Source organism: Corvus cornix, chromosome 9 (assembly GCF_000738735.6).
Source record: "Corvus cornix cornix isolate S_Up_H32 chromosome 9, ASM73873v5, whole genome shotgun sequence".
Taxonomy (NCBI): domain Eukaryota; kingdom Metazoa; phylum Chordata; class Aves; order Passeriformes; family Corvidae; genus Corvus; species Corvus cornix.
The window spans coordinates 226,896-246,191 of record NC_046339.1 but is presented as its reverse complement, the minus strand read 5'-3'; the positions used below and the strand labels follow the sequence as shown (position 1 = coordinate 246,191).

General features: G+C 44.9%; 2 protein-coding genes and 1 long non-coding RNA gene across 16 annotated transcripts in view; 1 reads left to right on the top strand and 2 right to left on the bottom strand.

The window, feature by feature from the left end:
* Positions 1-281, bottom strand: part of LOC104688104 — a 72,377-nt gene extending 72,096 nt beyond the window's left edge. For all 12 annotated transcript variants that reach the window (XR_005602612.1, XR_005602621.1, XR_005602619.1 and 9 more), the window contains exon 1: positions 17-281. This is a non-coding gene — a long non-coding RNA (uncharacterized LOC104688104). The remainder of the gene's footprint in view (positions 1-16) is intronic.
* Positions 282-363: 82 nt separating this feature from the next.
* Positions 364-5,693, top strand: PFN2 (profilin 2). Of its 2 annotated transcripts, none has more exons than XM_039556765.1 (3): positions 364-629; positions 1,604-1,796; positions 3,657-5,693. In XM_039556765.1, exons 1-3 carry the CDS (start codon positions 498-500, stop codon positions 3,752-3,754), a joined length of 423 nt encoding a protein of 140 aa, XP_039412699.1. In that variant the 5' UTR covers positions 364-497; the 3' UTR covers positions 3,755-5,693. The 2 variants fall into 2 exon arrangements, with proteins under 2 accessions (XP_039412699.1, XP_039412700.1); XM_039556766.1 differs by having other exon boundaries at positions 371-629; positions 3,973-4,070.
* A 2,025-nt stretch (positions 5,694-7,718) lies between these two features.
* RNF13 (ring finger protein 13) overlaps positions 7,719-19,296 on the bottom strand; it is a 30,193-nt gene continuing 18,615 nt past the window's right edge. For both annotated transcript variants that reach the window (XM_010397473.3, XM_010397474.2), the window contains exons 6-10: positions 18,916-19,006; positions 18,333-18,438; positions 16,194-16,287; positions 10,450-10,530; positions 7,719-9,188 (exon numbers count right to left, since the gene is read on the bottom strand). In XM_010397473.3, coding sequence (XP_010395775.1) covers positions 8,824-9,188; positions 10,450-10,530; positions 16,194-16,287; positions 18,333-18,438; positions 18,916-19,006 — 737 coding nt within the window. In that variant the 3' untranslated portion in view covers positions 7,719-8,823. The remainder of the gene's footprint in view (positions 9,189-10,449; positions 10,531-16,193; positions 16,288-18,332; positions 18,439-18,915; positions 19,007-19,296) is intronic.

Genomic DNA, 19,296 nt, shown 5'->3' with positions numbered 1-19,296 from the left:
CACCGCCGGTACTCACCGATCCCGGCCGCTCCCGGCCTCCGGCGGGGGCATCGGGGCGGCCGCACGGATGTCCGGCCCCGCCGCGCCTCTGCCCTGTGCGGTCCGAGCAGGGCGCGGGAAGGGTCCCGCAGCGCCCGCCCCGCAATTCCACCGGGCCGACCCGGGCTGGGCCGGCCCCCGCAGCAGTCCCGGGACTGGCCGTACCGACCTCCAACGGCCGAGCGGCCACGGCCCCGGCCCCGGGCATCGAGCACCCGGCATTGGTCCCGATCCCGCTCCCAGCCCCGCCCCGGTCCCGCTCCCCCCGGCCGCGGGGGCGGTGCCGGCCGCGCCCCTCCTCCCCCCGCCCCCGGCGCGGCAGCGCAGGGCTGGGCTGGGCCGCGCCGCCGCCGCCGCAGCGCTCGGTCCGCTCCGCCGCCGCACCGCCGGGACCGTCGCCCGCCCCGCGCCCCCGGCCCGCCCGCTGCCCGCTCGCCCTCGCCCGCCGCCCCGCGATCATGGCCGGCTGGCAGAGCTACGTGGACAACCTGATGTGCGATGGCTGCTGCCAGGAGGCCGCCATTGTGGGCTACTGCGACGCCAAGTACGTCTGGGCAGCCACGGCCGGCGGCATCTTCCAGAGCATCACGGTGAGCGGGGCCGGTGGGAGCGCGGCCGAGAGCGGTGGCGACGAGCCGCGGCCGGGGGACGGGGGCACCTTGTGGGCGGGGGGCGCGGGCCCGGCCGCCCGCCCGCGCCGCCTTTTTGTGCGCGTCGGGAGCGGCACGGGGCCGGTCCCGCGGGCGGGGTCGGCGGCCGGCCCAGAGCGGGGGGTGCGGGCGGCGGGCCCGGTGCCGAGCGGGCGGGCGGCGGAGGAAGGCGGCTCGAACGCTGCCGCGCCGCCGGCTCCATGTTTTCTCCGCCAAGATGGCGCTCTGCCATTGATGCTCCCCCGCCCTGCCCGCCCGCGCCCCCGGCCCGCCCGGCTCCGCGGCCCCGCCACCCGAAGATAAGGCCCGTGCGGCACCGCCGGCGCGGCTCCCCCGGCCCCACGCGGCCCCGCCCCGGGCGCGGCGGGCCCGGTCCCGGCCGAGGCAGAGCGGGGCCGCCTGGGCCGCGGGCGGGGGGCCGGGCCCGCCGTGACGCTGCACTTTGCGGCCGCCGCGGTGCGGCCGGGCCCGCGCCGCACCCCCCTTCCCCCCCAGCCTCCAGACCGGGGCCCTTCCCGAGGGCGAGCTGGAGGGGCCGCGGCGGCGGGAGCCGCCTGGGCCCCGCGGGCGGGCCAGAGCCGGGCTGATGCCGCGGGTGCGGGCAGGCCCCGGGCTGATCTCCCGGGACAGGTGCAGACAGAGTCCGCGCCAGCCCGGGGTTAGTCTCCGACAAATGCCCTGCGCCGTTTAACGGGCTCGGGCCCGGAATCGCCGAGGCAGAGGCTCCCCCGCGCGCAGCGACTGCGGAGCAGCGCAGACTGCGCCTAACAAAGCCCTGTGTTCTGGAGCACTTCCTGCGGGGAGCGAGGGGAAATCACGGCCTTGGCCTCTCCACACGAGACAGGACCGTTTCTAAATAGAAATTACAGCAATAAAACCCAGCCGTGCTAACTCTGAGCTCTTTCCTTTGGCAGCCAGGAGAAATAGATATGATTGTAGGAAAAGACCGAGAGGGTTTCTTCACCAATGGTCTGACCCTTGGTGCAAAGAAGTGTTCTGTGATCAGAGATAGCCTGTATGTCGATGGTGACTGCACAATGGACATCAGGACAAAGAGTCAAGGTGGTGAGCCGACATATAATGTTGCTGTAGGCAGAGCTGGACGAGGTAAGCACCCTTTTCTTTACCTTCAGATCGCTAAATTACGAAATGTGACCCTAAGCATAGATGTTAACTATTAAGAAAACCAAATTCCTGTATTTAATGGCTAATTCTGGGAAGTGATGCAAGGGGGTGGATGGCAGTGCTCTAGCTGAGTTCTGACTGGGAATTACACTCATCCCCGTTTCCAGCTGCACCCCAGCCCGGCACCAGGCTGTGCAATGGTTAACAAGTCCCTGACAAGCAGGAAAAAGCAGGCTACAGCTCCAAGTAGGCTTAGCTGGTATTCCATCACTTGATACCTGAAGCTCAGGATGGGTCTGTTAATGACAGGCTGTGACTGCAGCTTTCTTTTTGTAAATTGCTTGATGGAAAGTTTATTCTGCAAAAATGTGACTCTCATGTATGAGCTGCTCCTACTTATAGAGTTCTACACTAACTCTTTTTGCATTTCCTATTGAGCCTGCTGAAGTCTGTCCGGGCAAAAAAACCCCATCCAGTTTGGTACCACTGAGAAGTGTGCTTCATGCTCATACACCTGCTCCTTGTGCTCTTCATTTAACTTCCAGTAAAACCTATTATGGGGCAGCTACTCATCTGGGATATAAAATACTGGCTGGGAGTGGTGTGCCTTATGTTGCGAACACCTGGGCTAGCGTTTTTGGGCTGGCTGTTGAACAGGTTCATGAGTGACAAGACTTCTGCTTATAGATGTAAAACCAAAGGCAGAGCAGGTGTCTGTAGGCTAAAGCCCAGGGCAGGGATGCAGGAAGAGGGTTGGCAGCACTGAAGTGAAACAAGCAGAGTTCTGACTTGTGAAATAGCAGTGAGAACTGTCTTAAGCTTTTATGAGCAAATTGCTATGGAAATAGTATCATAGAGTCATTAAAGTTGGAAAAGCCCTCCAAGATCATAGAGTCCAACCATTCTCCCAGTGCTGCCAAGGCCACCACTGACCCATGGCCTCAAGTGCCACAACCACATGGCTTTTAAATCCCTCCAGGGATGGGGACTCAACCACTCCTCAGGGTAGCTTGTGCCAGGGCTGGATAACCCTTTTGGTGAAGAAATTTTCATGATTTCCAACCTAAACCTTCCCTGGCGCAACTTGAGGCTCCGATGTATGATCACATGTAGGTAGACTGGCTGCAGCATTCCCGGCTTGGTGAACAGTCCCTGGCCTGTGGCAGCCCAGTGCTCACTGTGTCCCTCTCCCTGCTGGGGGACATCTGATGGCAGCTCACAGTGGCAGTTGCTGGTGAGGAGCCTCCAGTATTCCTTTTACCAGACAATCTGGGACATCTTGCTGGAACTGGGGGAGTGGGGAGAGCCCTCAGCATGACAACTGTCCCTGCGTTTTGTCTCATGTAAAATGTGTGGTTTATAGTTGTGTTATTGCATGGAAGGTTTCAGCCCAACTCAACCTTTGGGGTTTTTTACCAGCATCAAAGCAGTTACTCTGGTTCCTATACCAGCAGTGACTGCTGCAGCACAGATCATGGGAATTTCCTTTCGCCACTCTCCAGTCACACTTGTGCACACACTGCACCCCTGCCCCCACAGGCGTTTAAACTACAGCAAGGATTTCCTTGCTGGGTGATGACTGATGGTGAGAGACACTGTAATGCTTTTCTGATAGCTGGTGGCATTTTTCTTAGTAGTGAACTCTTACAACTTCCATAGTTGGATAAAATCCCTGAGGATAGCTTGTAGCCCTGTCTACATCTGTGTTTTAACAAAACTGTTAAACCAGCCTAATACCCAAATACTAAATCTTGAATTTGAGGGTGTTTACTGCACTGCCTAAAACTTGCATTATTTCCATGTCTAACACACTTTTTAAAACTTTTTTCTTTTCTCTTTCAGTCTTGGTCTTTGTAATGGGCAAAGAAGGGGTCCATGGAGGCGGATTGAATAAGAAGGCATACTCAATGGCAAAATACTTGAGAGACTCTGGGTTCTAGTTGTTAGGCAGACTGTTAAGTATTAGGGGAAGATTGCTATTAAACTTTCCTGGCGGTGAGCTTTAAACCTTACATTCTGGAAACTTTACTAGCAATGCAGGGTGATGGGGTATGAACCTGTGTCTCCTTTGTATCCCTTTGTTGGTGGGGAAAGGTGTTCTTTTTTTTTTTCCCCTTTAATTCTTTTCATTTCTGTTTTGTTTCCTTGTGTACTCCAGCATTGGTTATAGTCATGGGAAAGGAAGGTGTCCATGGAGGGACACTCAACAAGAAAGCATATGAACTGGCTTTATACCTGAGGAGGTCTGATGTCTGAGCAGCCTCTCCCCATCCACCTAGCAGCTGTCTGCACCACCACCCGCTTGTGCTCAGTGCTACCAGACCGTAGATGGTAGTTTGTGGTTTTTTATTTACCCATTTCCTACTGTCATAACTCCAGTTCCCCCTCGTTCATCTCTGTAACCACTGTAGGTAACCGAGCCCGTCTGGCACCACCACGATGATGATATGCATGATAACTTGAAACTTGGGAGGGGAACATGCCAAGTGTAGGCTCTGCTTTGTCTTAGCAATTAGTGTGATATTGACAACTAAACCAAGATACTAAACAAGGTGCCGATTGTACAATCTAATTTGATCAATGCCTCTTCAGCACTTTGAGCAAGTCACAGCTCACTAGTCTTCCTTTCACAGAGCATGGTTGGGAGGAAAAAAGTGCGTGCATATCTTCACTTCTGTCCCTCTCTTTGTTTCTGTTTTTTAAACCCATGTGTTTGCTTACACCCATTTTTATAGTGCCTGGTTTGTTTAACCAATTTGCCACTCAAAAGCTATTAATGTCACATTAGTTTTGTCATTGTACTTCACTGCAGGCTTAAGTCTCTTACGTTTTCTTGATGATGTCTGAAGGTTGTACTGCTTAACAAGTGCAATCACAAAACTATGAAAGGGTACAGATGCACTTCCTCCCATGACCTTAAGCCACCATCCTAGGGATTCCCCAGACATTCCATCATTACAATAGCTCAGGCACTTTTTTTTTTTTTGCCAGCTCCTGTTCTGTAGTTGACTTGTGCAAGGCTGCCACTGTGGCCACTAGCTAGCCTGGCATAACCAGCTGGAGTGTGTCTGGTTTCAGTTTCTCATAGGACCAATTTTAATTTGCAGCTTGGGGGTTGGGGGGGGGGGGGGTTGTTGTTTTTGTTTTTTAATATGAAACTGCAATGTCATTGTGGAAAACTGCCACCTTCAGCTACCCTGGGAGCTCTGACTGGCTTCAATCTTTCTGCCAGTTCACTCAGTGGTGCAGAGTTTGGCTGCTCTGAAGCCACTGTTTGGATGAAGGTTGGTAGTTTGTAAGCTAAACTGTCAAAATACCATTTCAAATTTAAAAATCTTTATCTGACCTGTCACACCCTTGCTGCAGAAATGATGGAGTGAGCTGCCTTGTGCACGAGTCATCTGAAATGTCTGTAACCAAACTCAGTTCAGGCACGGTTCTGACTTGTATGTCCATTGCAAGAACTGCAGAACTCTGTATACTAAAGAATAAATGGGAGATGGTAGTGGTTGGAATAACTGACTTGGCTGTCTTGTGATGAATTTTTTAATATGTATTCTGTGCCATACTATTGTTTAAAAAAAAAAAAAATGAACTGTTGCTATTGTGAGATGGATTTTAACTGACTCTGAGGGTTTCTTTTGACTGGCACTACCTTAGGGACATTCTAGTATTTGCTTCTATTGTTGGGCCTTGTGGATAATGTACAGATTTAAACAAATTCTTGTTGCTGATTTGTCCATTTCTTTCCCTGCACTTTGTTACATCTGGGATACAGTCTAACTCATCTGATTTAATATGCATTTCAAAAAATGCCATAACTATTAAAAACACCTTGTTTACAGACAGATGAAATAAATTTATTCCAACCAAACAAAACCAGACTGTTGGTAATTTTTCCCCCCCCACACCCAGAAATCCTCTGAGACCTTCAGGTCTAAGTGCAGATTTAAGTTTTGCAGGACAGCAGTAGTATAATAATATGATAATTAGTGAGATAATATGACGTCAGTCAAAAGCCAGGCAGTCTTTGAGGTAGATCTTAATTTAAGAGATGATTTCTCATCTCTTTAATACCACATTTATCCAGCTCTCTGGTGTGGGTTTCCCCTGCCCTCTGAATGCCCAATACACCATTCCTGAAACAAGGTGAAAGAGACTTCGCATAGGACCTGGCAAAGGAGTCTGTGGTGGCCTGCCCAGGTCAATACACCTAGCGTGGGAATGTGCTCCCCTCACCCAGAGAAGGGGCAGATTTAAAGTCTCCATTACCTTACAGGATTGCACCTGTATTTGCTACTTCGGCTGAGAACTCCTAAAAACACAGGCCCAATGGGATGTGATGGTGAACCCTGGAGCTTGTGGGATGGGAGGACAGTCAAGCCCAGATCATGGGACACGAATCTGTAGAAAGGCTCTGCCATCTTAGGCCCTCAAACTAGTCAGGTGCTTCTGGATAGGACCTGGAAATGCCTTTGTTCTCCCCTCCTTCCCCCACACCTTCATCTTCAGTGTCAGCTGCACCTGGCTCCTCTGCTTGGCATGAGAGCTGGGTCTAACTAAAACCTTCCTATATATAGTGTTCATATTCTCCCACTGCCAAGTGGCTCTGTGTCTGAACTGGATCTCCCAGTGCCAAAGTTAGAACGGACCAACACACCCACAGCACAGAGCAAATGCCTGTTCAGCAGTAACTGGTACAGAGGATGCTAATCTGCTTCCCCCATAAAACACATGTGAAGCTGTGCTCAGTGTCTTAACACAAAGTTGCACTCACCGTTTGACTGCAGAACTTTGTTTCTCCCTGGTTAGGAGGCTGACGGTAGCATGTTCCCAAAGCTGCTTCTGTGGTAAGGCCAGAGTGGATGGAATTGACTGTAGCACCACCTCAGAGGCAGAGCAGCTGCTGGCAGCACACACCAGGTACTTGTCATCACATTCCTTAGTGTGACATTGTTCCTTTCTGACCAATTCCCCTCTCTTGAGTGGGTGTATGTCACCTGGACACTTCTGCTTGGTTAACAATTAGGTGTTGTTCAAATGAGTTTTTCAAATGCATTTTTGGTGAATTTTCCTAGCATAAATGATTGCAGGCATTAGAATTACGTAAGAGCGTATATTACAAAGTTTAGGTCAGTACACGGTTCTGGAACTCCAGATTTTGGGGTGCCTGGATTACAACAATGAATAAACATACGCGCAGCAACTGCGGGGACCTAGTTTAAGAAACATCTTTCAGCTTAGTAATTAATTTTCAGAAACCATTTTCCCATTTGGACTTACCTAGACATATGCATGATGAAGGGGAATTTTGCCTGATGAAAATACACCACTACACTGATTGTCATTACCCCACGGCTGCTGGCAGCAGTGGTTTGGAGATGAATCATCCTTTCATTATGATCCTTTTACTCATTGTGCAAAATAAACTTTCCCTCCTCTCAGCCAGGCCCAGAAAACAGATCTGCATTGCACCGTGTGTGGCTGCATGGAGTGTTAAGTCAGAAGTCGCATCTGGGACCACCTCACCTGCCATCGCCTGTCCAGGGTTCCAGCACCGGGGCTGTGGCTCTGCAGGCGCTGCCAGCTGGGTAGGAATTGTTCAGAGTACCCTGGTCCTCCTTCATGCTCCCCCAGGCAAACTACATGTACAGACTCTGGCCAGTTCAAACTCCTCCTCAAGCTAGAAATGAACAAAAATGAAGGTTTTCTGCATAACTCAGACCCTCTTCACACAGCACTGGTCAGTGCAACTCCTTGTACTGTGATTCACAGTATGACGCAGGAAACATCTGCTCAGAGATCCCAACAGTTCCATGTTCTTCATCTTCAAAAGCACTTCAACCTCAGTAATGTAGGCCGAGTACTCAAGGTCTCAAGTGATGCAAAAGTTCAATAAACTGCTTTTGATATTTAAAGTGGAAAACATGTTTATTAACATTCTTTCAAGCTTTCCTTAGTCAAGGCCATATAAAAAAAATCTCCATTTGAGTATATGCATGGTTTTACTTTCTACATAGTTACAGAGGTATTATATAGAATCTACCTTTTTTGTGATACACTGGTAAGTACTGAGTTCTGTGAGACAGGTGTAAGCACTTGTTTTCAAATTAGGTACTTGAAAACAATTTTTTATATACAATTTAGCAGACTAATGCAGCATAAAATGCTCTTAGTAAGAGGTATATGAGCCAAGGATCAATATAATACTTACCTAAACTTCTTTTTCTATATGGAACAAAACCTCTGTCTCAGTTGTTTCCCAACTGCCACCTCCTCACTGGAAACCAGACAATGAAGTAGTAGCAAGGAAGGACAATTAATGTGCTTATGGTGGACCTGACCTTGTGAATTGCTCAAAACTAAACATAGAGTCTAGGCTTCCTCATCCTGGGAATTGCTCAACGTAACTGCTTAAACTCAGCTACTATGGCAAACTCCAAAGGATTATTTGGAATCACTGCTTTGAGATAAAAGTGGAATTTCTTCTGCTTTGTTTTGTTTTGACATACCAGCACACAGAATATTGATCTGTTCTACATTTTCCTTTCAGCAGTGGTGACAATTTTTAGGAAAACTATACAAACATGCAAATACAGTTTTTGTTGGGCCTAAGGGGTAACACATATCTACATGTAATAAATATTGCTGTCAGGACGACCCAGTTGTAGCTATGAAGTAGAAATAAAAGTACTTCCAGAGAAATCCCATTTCAACAAGAGACATTTAGAGTCTCTGTGATATTTCTATTGATAGAAACTATTAACATTATTCGTTAGCATTGTGAAGTCCAGTTTAACTGTTGGTTTTGAGAAGACAGAATGTGTGACTGAATACCTGAATCAAAAATAAATCTACCTGTAATGATTTAACCAGAGTACTACTACATGAACTGCTGCTCCTATCAAAGAAACCAAATGGATTACAGATTAAAGAGATTCCCTATGCAAAGGTTTGTAAATAGCCTTAAGAACCCTTTTGTTCATACACCTATAGGTCATTAGTAGTCTCAGACAGTGTTTGCCACTCTGTACTCCCTGTCCTCACTGGGCTGCAGCTGAACCACTACACTTTCTTCATTCATCCCATTTTCCGCATCACTGCTATCAACATTGTCATTGTCATCCTCCTCATACTCCGAGGACTCAGTCATGTTCTGATGGGAGTGGGACTCCGACAGAGCCCCAAAGGACTGTGTGCTGACCGAGGCCAAAGGTCTGAGCAGAGGAGTGTTCTCAGACACTTCATTCTCCTCTTGGCTGCTGTCTGTCTCCGAGTCAGAGTCCCCCTGGGAAGGGACCACTTTCTGCTTACACACAGGACAGGTTTTTTTTGTTTTTGTCAACCATGGGTCCACACACTTGCAGTGATATGCTGTTAGAAAACAAAATACAAGGACATCATTATCACAGTGAAAAGGACAGGGAAACCTGCTAACCCGTGCTTCTCTTCAGTGACACGGGAGAATTTTAGTCCGAAGTTTGTTGGCACATAACCTGTAGCAAAACACCTGATGATTAGGATCTCAGTCACATAGGTATATGCAATGAGTACCTGTGCTCTCTACTGAGTGAATGAGAGCAGTAGTAGAACAGGCCACATCTGACAACAAATTTTAAAGCTTTTTGAGCCATTCCATCCCTTTGCAGCAGGTATGCCCACCATCATCATCCTCACATTGCCTCTCACCTCCACACCAACACGTATCAAAGCACCTCATTATTAAATGACATTACCGCATGATTTTGTGGATCTTAAATTAGGTCTGCAATTGGCCCTGCAACTAGACTGGCCGTGTTTAAAAAAAAAAAAGTATTTAAGTGTCTCACTTATGGTATTAAAAACTCATCTCTTCTTTCTAAGAGAGACTTCTACTTGGCAAAGAGCTCATATTTACACAGCCTAGCAATGTTATGTTTAGTATCTGGTCAAGCACACTGGCAACATGTTCTCCACACGAACTGATGGTGGTGGTTGGTGGTGTTCAAGTTAAGTTACCTCTGCAGTCCCCCACTGAGAGAGGCACCATGGACCTGTTCTTTCTCTTCTGAGAATTCCTTGTTTGTCAGCCTAGTTTGAAATTGGTTTTATGACTGAGGTTCTAAAAAGCTCCACCTGTCACCTGCTGTGCTGGCTGTGTATAGAAGGCTGTAACATCTCTGCAGTGGGCTGGACTTGAGAAAGACTGACACAGGAAAATATTTCACTAACTGACTTCCAAGTGCAGTCAGGCAGTGGTGTGCATGGCTGCAGACTCCAGGACAGACCCATCCCTTCAGCTGCACCTCCAGGTCACAAAGAACTCAATTTTGTGGTTTATTTGTTTTGGGGAAAGTGAAAGCCTATATTTTAAATGGAGGAAGTATTACAATGAATATGGGTATTTAGGGGACAGCATCAAGCCCGGATTTTCTTTCATGAGTACATCCAAGGAAAAATGCAAAGTGGGAATACTAGCATTTTAGCTTTTAAAAAGAGATAGCAAGCTTTCACTTTTCCCACTTTGTACATTCATTCTTGAATATTAGCAAAAAGAAATTTTATAAATCACTCACTAAACATTCTCTGTGGGTTTTGGACAATGTTTTGGAAAGCTGTTTTAATCTAAATTCAAACCTAAAATACAGCTGCTTACCATGAGAGCATGGAAGGATCCTGAGCTTGTCTCCATCCTCATATTCATCCAGACAGATGGCACACACATCATATTCATCTCCTACAGCACATAACTGAGAATTAGTTTGACTTTAAAGGACTGGCAGCAGACCCTTCTGACACGCACATGGGCTCTCCCGCCTTGTTCCTCAGGCTGAAGGAACCACCACTTCCCCCTGCCCACGCAGGGCAGTTCCTGCCAGCTGCAGAGCTACTGCTGAACTTTTCACATCTCTGGAACTAGAGCTCATTCACTTAAGGTTAATAAAAATATTTTAAACTGTGTGAAGTGCTATCTCTACAACATTTTTTCATGCTTATTGAAAATAAGGTAAAAGGATTTAAAATATAGCATTCACTTTACTATACAGGTTTTAATACATTATTGACAAAACTTAAGGCAGAAAAATAGCAACAAAGAAAACTGGATAAAAAATAAGAATAATAATCAAGAATGACACTCTGGCTGCAGGAGGAAGTTCAGTGTTTTGTAACTCAAACTTCACAAATGGGATACACAGCACCTACAGTACTGACACAGTGTGGGTTGGTGTGGTATGTTATATGACCAAAGGAGAGACAATTTCTAGAGGTTAATGCATTCCCATTTCATTTTTTTTTGTCAAGGGTTTTACAACATGCTCCTTCCATCAGTTCCCATGGCTCTTTCCCTTTTCCTGAAGACAATGGCCTCCAGACCTGCTCCAGTCCTGCAGTGGCTTCAGCCCAGCTACTCGCTTCCCCCAAGGGACAGAAAAAAGGGGCAGAAGGAGAAAAGTGAGATAACTTTTGAGAAAAAGATAGTTCAATGGGTAAAGCAAAAGCTGCACACAAGCAGAGAAAAATAAGGAATTCATTCATTGCTTCCTATCAAAGTTTTGAGACCAAACAGCAGCAAGCAGAACAACGCAGTGAGAGAACAAATAAAATTCCATGGTTTGGTTCTTAAACCCTCTTCCTCAAAACACGTGGATTGTCTCTCTCCAGGCAAAGTCCTGAACCTTTTGGTGCCTTCCTTACCTCTCTGCACCCAGGATTCTCTTCTGGGAAGTACATATGAGCTCTGTGGAAAGGGACAAGAGTGCCCTATCCAGAGCAGCCCATAACACAGGTTAGGGCACTTCATGAGTGCCCTTTATAAGATACATAAGTAATGAGAAAACAGGATCAAACCTAGCAGGGTCACAAGGAAGGTAGGCCATTTCCAGAATTAAAAAAATATGGCACATCTTCTCTCCTTGGACATTGCCACAATAGCCAGGAAAGTTCTGTATGTGACATGACTGCTCCTGGTCAAGTAAAGGCAGCGAGGATTAGCAGAGAGAGCTGGTAAGTGGAAGCTGTTCCTGGTAGTGTTGGAAGCTCATTAGGCTGGAGAAAACTTACTGGTACTGTCCTGTTACAAAACTGCTTTGGAGCAGTATTGATACACACCCAAGGCGCATATCAGTTACAGATATACAAGACACGATTAACTAGCCATTATCCAGAGGGCATCTGGGATAGTAGAGAGAAATCTGTAAGTCTGGAATAATGGCACATGAATTAAATTTAGTACTATAAGACGCAAGTTACATCCTTGGGAATTTTTAGCTGGGATTTCATCAGTTATAAACATTTGAGAAGAAACAGGGTGCAGTGATTGATCACTAGTATTCCTAATGTGATAATACAAACGGGAAAAAGAAAACTGCTGCAGTAGGACACATTTAGAGCAGTCCTCCCAGAGATCTAAGTACTGTTCAGTCCTTAACATGGCCCTCCACATCCCTCAAAGATTAATTTAAAAAGAAACAAAGAAAGATTATGATCACATAGCAGAGAAACTACTATGCAAGGAAAATAATTTTTAAGAGCCTGATAATTTAAACCTAGCCATCTGAGGGCTGAAAGAGGATTCAGCCTTCTCTATAAACACCACAGAGAAAGAATCCCATGGTCAGAGAGAAGCTGAAAGTGTGGGGGGAGTGGGGGGAAGACCATCATCTGATCAGGAATCATCAGGTTGGAGGTGAAAATAAAACTTGACCACTGCAACAGTGATACTCTGAATCAGCCTTTCAGGACACTCAGCTAGAAATTCTGGTAATGGGACAAACCTCCCCCTTTCCCTAAATCTAGTTTTACATCAAGGCTTTAGATGTGTGACACAAATTACTAAGAGAACAGCATCTGGAAGGAGATGGAAATGGGCTCCCAGAGTTGCAACTGAATGGTCAGACAGGAAAGTTTCCTTAACGTCTGCAAAAGTTGGTGAACTCTTCTTTCATATACCTCTTGAATTCAGACCCATCTGGTGCTGCTACTTTCTCCTGATGGTACTTCTCCCATTACACCATGAGCATTGTATTCACACAGCTGATCCTGATTGTCCTAGTGCAGTGCTGGACAGTGATGTCCCCTGAGGCAGCCACTTGCTCCTGCTGCATGCTCCCCTGACCATCAAGTGTTCTTTAGGTGTGCAAACCCCGAGAACAACCAGCCTGGCCCAGCCCGTCTGTACCCATCACATGGCGGTAAGCACATGTGGCAGCAGCTTTCCCATCACTTTATGGACAGGTCTGGTTGAAGGACTGGACATTCACAGGTTCAAGTGCTCCACTTCATGTTAGTCCATCTCATCACATGGGCAGTTATCTGCCCAACACGTGGTGCTGGGTGCCTGTGCCCTGGTTACACGCTGTGCAGCAAGGGAAGGCACCAAGGACAGCGCCTCAGGGGAAAAAAGGGGGTGTGGCCCACCTTGCCTAAGGTTGGACACCCCAGATACATCCTGCAGTACTCTGGGGGAATCCAAAGAACAGTGCCGGAAAGTGACAGCTATTCTCAAGCAGGCTCATCTCCCCAGGGCATCCCCTGGCCAAGAACAGCAGCACCCTCAAAAGAAAATGACACAGCAGTGGAACTTCACACTCGTGTCTATGACAGGTAGGTACAGGTAAAGTTTCCTGCCACCACAGATATTCCTCCTACTCCTGCCACCACAGGTATTTCTCCCACTCCCGCCAACACTGCAGTCCAGGCCCTCGCCATAAAGCAATGTCCGACAAACCCTTGTCCCTGTTGCTCCAGCAGCGGCCACAGTGTCCATCCGCTGCAGTCCACCTACTCCTCACCTCCCACAGGTCATCACACTTGCAATTAACTGGTGCTATTTCCAGGTCCCTTCTCTCCCTGTGGCTTGGGGAAGGGAGGCAGATTCACACAGCAGCTGAGATCAGGGACACGGGCCCTCACTGGCACCCAGGATTTCTTTCTCCTGGACTAGTTCCCAAGCTGTTTCAGCTCCATGACCACATGCCCCTCAAGATCTAATTTAATTTCTAAAACAGACACTTTTCAGATATCTTTTTCTCAAACTCCCATTACTCTAATTTAGAAGCTAACTCAGAACCACCAAAAGAATCATGAAAAAATGAAGTATGGACATAGCTGCAAAATAAAGTATCTTAGCTAAATAAACTGTGTATGGAGAGTATTTAGTAAGCAAAATTACCTTCTAACTACTTGGCACATATAAATAAAAAAGAATATTTTCAGAAATACAGAATTACCTACCCACACACGTATGTGTGGTTTGAGCAATGCAAAATGCAAAACTACATCTGAGACTTTGGCAGAGTTTCTGTTATGTTTTCTCTATTAAACCATAACGAATTGTGCAGTCACACAGACGGGTCAGTAATGAACAGTAATTAGACCACTTATAATCCCATTTTCAGGGAAAAAAAATAATCAATTTAGGCATACATAATAAACTGCAGAACTCCACTTACTGAGACAAAGCTCTTTAAAAGTCATTGAGACACACCTGTCACCCACTATTGCTCAATCACATGTATCTGCATATACGTACACAGAAAGCCAACACACATGATACCTGAAAATATGCATTTACGTAAAATGACATGCCCTCTTGCAGCTTACTATTTGTCATAGGTTTGGGCTTTTTACCCATGTGTACACTAAGTAGTTCAAAGACAACTGTATGAAGTTGAGCTCCTCTTTGACACTGACACCTAACAAAACCACTTCCATTTTTTAAAATCTTGTGGTTGTAACAACACCCAAATTCTGGATTCTTTATCAGATACCTCACCACTCATTACAATTGAGTGTCAAAAGTTACAATGTAGAAAAAAACTCCTCCATTTATTTTTCCCTAAATTTTCCCTGAATTTATGACATTTTCTTTCAAGAGTGAAAGGCTACACTCTTTAATTTCATTGCATTTCAGATCTAAAAATCATTTCAGTCCTGGCCTAGATTCCATTTAGGTGAAAGTTAAAACAGCTTGGAAATAATATATATGTTTATGAGGATAAATTCTGTAATACCAGTTCACATCTGAGCTATTTTCTTCATAACATTCAGACTTGCTACCGATCATATTACAGGCACAGTAAATGACTCTTTTCTGCTGTGTTCACTTTGTTATAAAGACATCATATATGAGTTCTCAACTCCCACTGACTTTTGTGTGACCAAAACAAACCATTTTATAAAGAACCACAATACAGGAACTGCCCCAAAACCCTTTTAGTGTAGAAAACAGATTTTTATACAGTCTATGTTCCATTCTGTGGAATTACTCAAAATGAGGCCTGTTGACTGGAACTTTGCAGAAAGCCAACTGCATATATTTTTGTTACCGCATTCCCTACTTGCCACAGAGATGTTCGCAACAGCGAGTATCTTGGTATTAAATTTGAATTGCTCTTGCCCTCACAAAAGTATTGTGATTGACTGAAAGGATCGCTCCTCTAGGAAGGTAAAGAAATTACACCCTCAAGATAGCTTTGTTTCTATACTCTACAATATCAGGCAACTTATATGTCACTAGTATTTACCAGTTTCCAGATGAATAATTATAGAATCATTAAATAGACTGAGTTGGAACATCATCTATTCCACTACCCTGCAGTGAGCAGGGACATCTTTTGCTAGGTTATGTTGCTCCAAGCCTCATTCAGCCTGCCCTTGGAATGTTTCAGTGATAAGGCAGCCATAAGCTCTCTGGGCAACCTGTGCCAGTGTGTCACCACCCCCACTGTAAAAAAATTACTTCCTTTTATCTAGCCTGAATCCACCCTCTTTCAGTTTAAAACCATCACCCCTTGTCTTATTGCAACAAGCCCTGTAAAAAGGTCTGTCTCCACCTTTCTTATCAGACAGATCTTTTCAGGCACTGGAAGGGGTCTAAGGACTCCCTGGAGCCTTCTCTTCTCCAGGTGAACACCCCCAGCTCTTCCAGCCTGGCTCCAGAGCAGAGGGGGCTCCAGCTTTCAGAGCATATTCGTGGCTTTCTCTGGATCCCCTCCAGCAGATCCACATCTGTCCTGTGCTGATGATTCCAGAGCTGGATGCAGCACTGGAAGTGGCAGTTCCAAATAAAGGAAATACTGCAACAGAGGGGCTGCTGTGGTCACTGGTAATGGGAGTACAAGGAAATTTAATGCAATTTCTGCACTGATTTTTTTTTAAGCAATGTTTTTATGCTCAGCCACAGTCTGCACTGCTCCTATTAAAGAAGTATTAGAACTCCTCTATTTCAGCAAGAACAGGGTCAAGCCAAATGTTTTGTATGCTTTCACTCCAAACTCTACTATCTATTTAAAGTGTACTCAAAATTACCTCTGAAACTTAATATGCCTTTGATTTAGAGGGTCTTTGGTGTTAAAAACAATAGGGTCCAATTAGTTAGACAATGAATGATCCACTTGCCTTTCTTAAACTTATGTACCGGAAGTTTCTTAAGTTGATCCTTCCTAAGTCGATTCCTTCTTGCTCTGTGTCTGTCCTGAACAAATTTTGTTATCTGGAAACAGACATAAGATAACATGAACAGTATGTTAAACCAATAAAAAATACAATAGAAGTTTTGATTTATGAAGCTATGCAGTAAGTTGGTCAAAAGGGAACCCCAGCTAACATAGAATAACCTCTTCCATTGCCTGAACGTAAGGATGAAGCCAAACAAGCCTAAAGGATGTTCTCCACAAACATGGCACTTGGAACTGAGAATACACAAGGGGTTTTTTTGGAGGAAAGAGAAAGAAAAAGGTATGTCCATACTCCATAAAATAATGGCCATTGCTGTAATCCTCTACTGAGGCCTGTGAAAAGCAGGAAGCATATTTACACAGCAAAACACAATTCAGTAAGTTTGAATAGTTTTCCTTACAGATTTAGATAATTACAGCTGTTTTAGAGAATTAGTCCCACATTCATCAGAACTGTTTTCATATTATCTAAAATAGTAGGTTGGGGATGAGTAAAAGGTTTGCTTTGAGTCATTGTTACATGTTATATTATCCCATACCGAGATAACTAAATAACTAAAATAACTAAATAACTAGTAATACCAAGCTCTCTAAATAACTATAACAAAGATTCTATTTCCATTTTCTTAGTAGTCCCTAATGCTATTTCTGTTCAATTTCTAAATCTAGCACCTGTGATATGACATTCTTTTTTAAATATGATGACAAGCAAACAAACAAAGGATACTTGAATCTAAACTGCTCGTTCAGACTCTTTCACCACAGTTGAACAATAAACTGTATGCACAAACTGCAGTTTTTCTCGTGTAATCCAGATCCTTAGTAACAATCAGAGTCTCACATGAATCTCCTAGTTAAAAACAAGATTGTCTCAAAGAGGCAGGGACAGAATTAGTAACGAATGAGGACCAAATCCAGCCTGGAACCTCCCTGGGATCAATTTCACTGCACTAATTAATTGTCCAGTGCTCTAGTCTATTGAGATGTCTCTGTGAAGGCCTCTCTATACGCCAGGGAATCAGCATCTCCTAGTTTAGTATCCTTGGCAAATTTACTCAGTGTGTACTCAACTCCTCTGTCCAGGTTGCTGACAGCAACACTGCAGAGAACTCGCTGTAAAGCTGAACCCTGATGAGCACCAGTGACGGCCAACCACCAGCCAGGTGTTACCCCCTTCACTGCAGCTCCCTGAGCCTGACCCTTTCGACAGCTCACCCATCGTCCTGTGTACACAATTAGCTTTAATGGGGTGGTTTTGTCCAGCAGAACACTGAAAAAGACAGTAAAAGCTTTGCTAAAAAAAAATTCACCTCTAGGTGATCATTCTGCTTTGTTTTCAGAGAGCTGCTGCAATTGCAATCGGCCCAAACATGCCCAGGATTGTCAATGAAATATGTAACTTGCAGTGCAAAAAATACTAATGCAGAAAAATATTTTAAGTAATTGTTTATAGAACAGTTGATGCATTATTTTCTTTTTATTAAAAGGTAAAATAATAAATTGGGCACAGATCACAAAAAATGGGATGCTAAGTATCCTGAAATAATATGTAGCTATGCTATCTTACCATTTCAAGAAAAGATGTCCCAACTGAGAACCTCTACAGGCAATGCATGTGCTGAGATCTACGCGCTGTGCTGTGAGGCTCTGTGCTCACACACTTGTAACTACATCTGCAGTACAAAGCAGTGAGCCCTGCACTGTGGAACAGTAGGGACTAATGATTATTACGTTTGGTAAATCGGGATATCCCCTCGGTGTACAAGAGTACAAGGACAGGTCACTCTGTATGGGGCCAAAAAGCAAGCACTCATGGAGTGTAAGATTGACAGTGAGGACAATTCCTATAAGCAGTTACATGCTAGGGAGAACATCCAAAAGGCTCCTGATATTCCTTTGACAAAATTCTGCACCTGTTTGTTTTATTGAGGAACTAAATGATTACAGGTAAGCATGGTACAGATATGTGCAGTACACATAGCTTCACTCTTCCTTTACTGTATACTTTCCTTTAACTTCAGTGTGTGACAGTTCCCTGATGATTTGAAAGAAAAAAATATTATTAGAAGAAGAAACTTACCATAAATATGACAATGAGGATAAGACAGATCCCTACTATTATTAGGAAAGGGATTAAGTAGTACTCCAAAGGAAGACTGAACTCTGGGATTAACACAACATGGCCACTGTGGGGAGGAAGAGATAACACTTTCTAAATTAATGAGAATTTAATGAACAAGTGAACAAATACAATAAAAAAACCCAAAAGATTGTCATTAGACACACTACAGGAATCCTACCTGTGCACAACAACATAGAAAATACAGTCCATACCCACACAATATAAAGCTAATTAAGTAAAAGGATAAAACTGTTTTTTGAGTTAAAACTATTTACTGACCTCACTCAAATCTAGAGAAACTAGGAAAACCACCTCATGGCTGCTTTGACAGCAGAATGAAAAAAATATAACATGACTATCAAAAGATACAGTGAAATCATTCTTATTTACTAAAGCATGACAGGTTGCTCTCAGGCACAAGATTTCACCTGGAACACCTATAACCTCTGTCATCATAACATCCTATTTTAAGGCCACAAATATTCAAAAGAGACAATGATCTAATGCAAGGAGTAACACAGCTGCATGTGAGTTAACCTACCCTTTTTCGTAAGTAAACTCCTCTTTAAGAGAATTAGCTGACGTCTCACCAATAAAGACAGAAGGAATGTCAATCTTCTTTAAAATCTCAACTGTATAAAAAAAAGCAGGAAAATAAAACTATTATTACATGGACAATCTATGGGTACTCAATATATACAACCTGAACATTATGAGGCTATCACAACAGGAAGACATATAGTGACATAGAGACCAATGGACATGCATGTTACAGCTTTACTTCATGTAAGTACTATTATTTTTCCTACACAATTTCTAGGGAATTTATTGCAGGTAGAAAAATCAAAATTCCTAATGGAATAGTTAAAGGGAGCATAAAACCAAAATATGTTGACAGAAGAGGATCATAATTTTAACCAGA